The sequence below is a fragment of the Penaeus monodon genome, chromosome 21, assembly GCF_015228065.2.
Source record: "Penaeus monodon isolate SGIC_2016 chromosome 21, NSTDA_Pmon_1, whole genome shotgun sequence".
In the NCBI taxonomy this organism is placed as follows: Eukaryota; Metazoa; Arthropoda; class Malacostraca; order Decapoda; family Penaeidae; genus Penaeus; species Penaeus monodon.
The window spans coordinates 24,995,258-24,995,960 of record NC_051406.1 but is presented as its reverse complement, the minus strand read 5'-3'; the positions used below and the strand labels follow the sequence as shown (position 1 = coordinate 24,995,960).

Genomic DNA, 703 nt, shown 5'->3' with positions numbered 1-703 from the left:
GGGCACGTCTCGCCAGCAGCAGCTCGCCCAGGACAGTGCAGGGAGCAAAGATGGATGATGACATGGAGGATGAAATTATCTACGAACTGTTCACAGCACACGCACACATCCTGTGGAGGTACCTGGGCGTGACTACAGCAGGTTTAATTGAGCTGGTCATCCCAGGCCCAGGGGAGAGCATGAAGATGAAGATCTTCCAGCCCGGGCCCTTCATGTTCCTCATTTTCCTGGTGATTGTGGCCAGCGTTGTGCTCCAGAGCAGCAGCCATCTCCTGAGGCAGTGGATGGTTCGCCTGTGCTGCGTGCTAGGGCTCAACTCCGTCACTGACTCCGGGCCTCAAGAGCTTTGGGGGCATAGAGCTTGTGACGGGTTCAATTGGCTCGGATAACGTCTCGTGGGAATTCAAGGATGGCATTGTGGGAGTCTACAGCATGCAAGGGCGACGAGGCAACATGGAAGACAGGTTTAGTGTGATCCAAGACGAAGATGTTGGGGAAAAGAAAATGTCTTTCTTCGGAGTTTTTGATGGCCATGGAGGTCAGGTGAGTAGCCTAGAAAAACGCTCTCAATGATGAGGCTTTTGATGGGGATATTAGGCATAATTAATTACACCATAAAACGGTCAGTGTTTAGAAGACGCTTGCATATTTGCTGCCAGGCTTCTGCAGATCGGCATGGCCTCCGCATCTGTTGGCGCTTTAG

At 52.2% G+C, this 703-nt stretch overlaps 1 protein-coding gene across 1 annotated transcript in view; it reads left to right on the top strand.

The window, feature by feature from the left end:
* Nucleotides 1–6: 6 nt before the first annotated feature.
* The window catches only part of LOC119586622 (protein phosphatase 1G-like), a gene marked incomplete in the record, with an annotated part of 13,179 nt that continues 12,482 nt past the window's right edge, over nucleotides 7–703 (top strand). Inside the window, 3 exon segments of the mRNA XM_037935369.1 lie at nucleotides 7–371; nucleotides 373–543; nucleotides 628–690. Of these exon segments, the coding sequence (XP_037791297.1) occupies nucleotides 51–371; nucleotides 373–543; nucleotides 628–690 (555 nt within the window).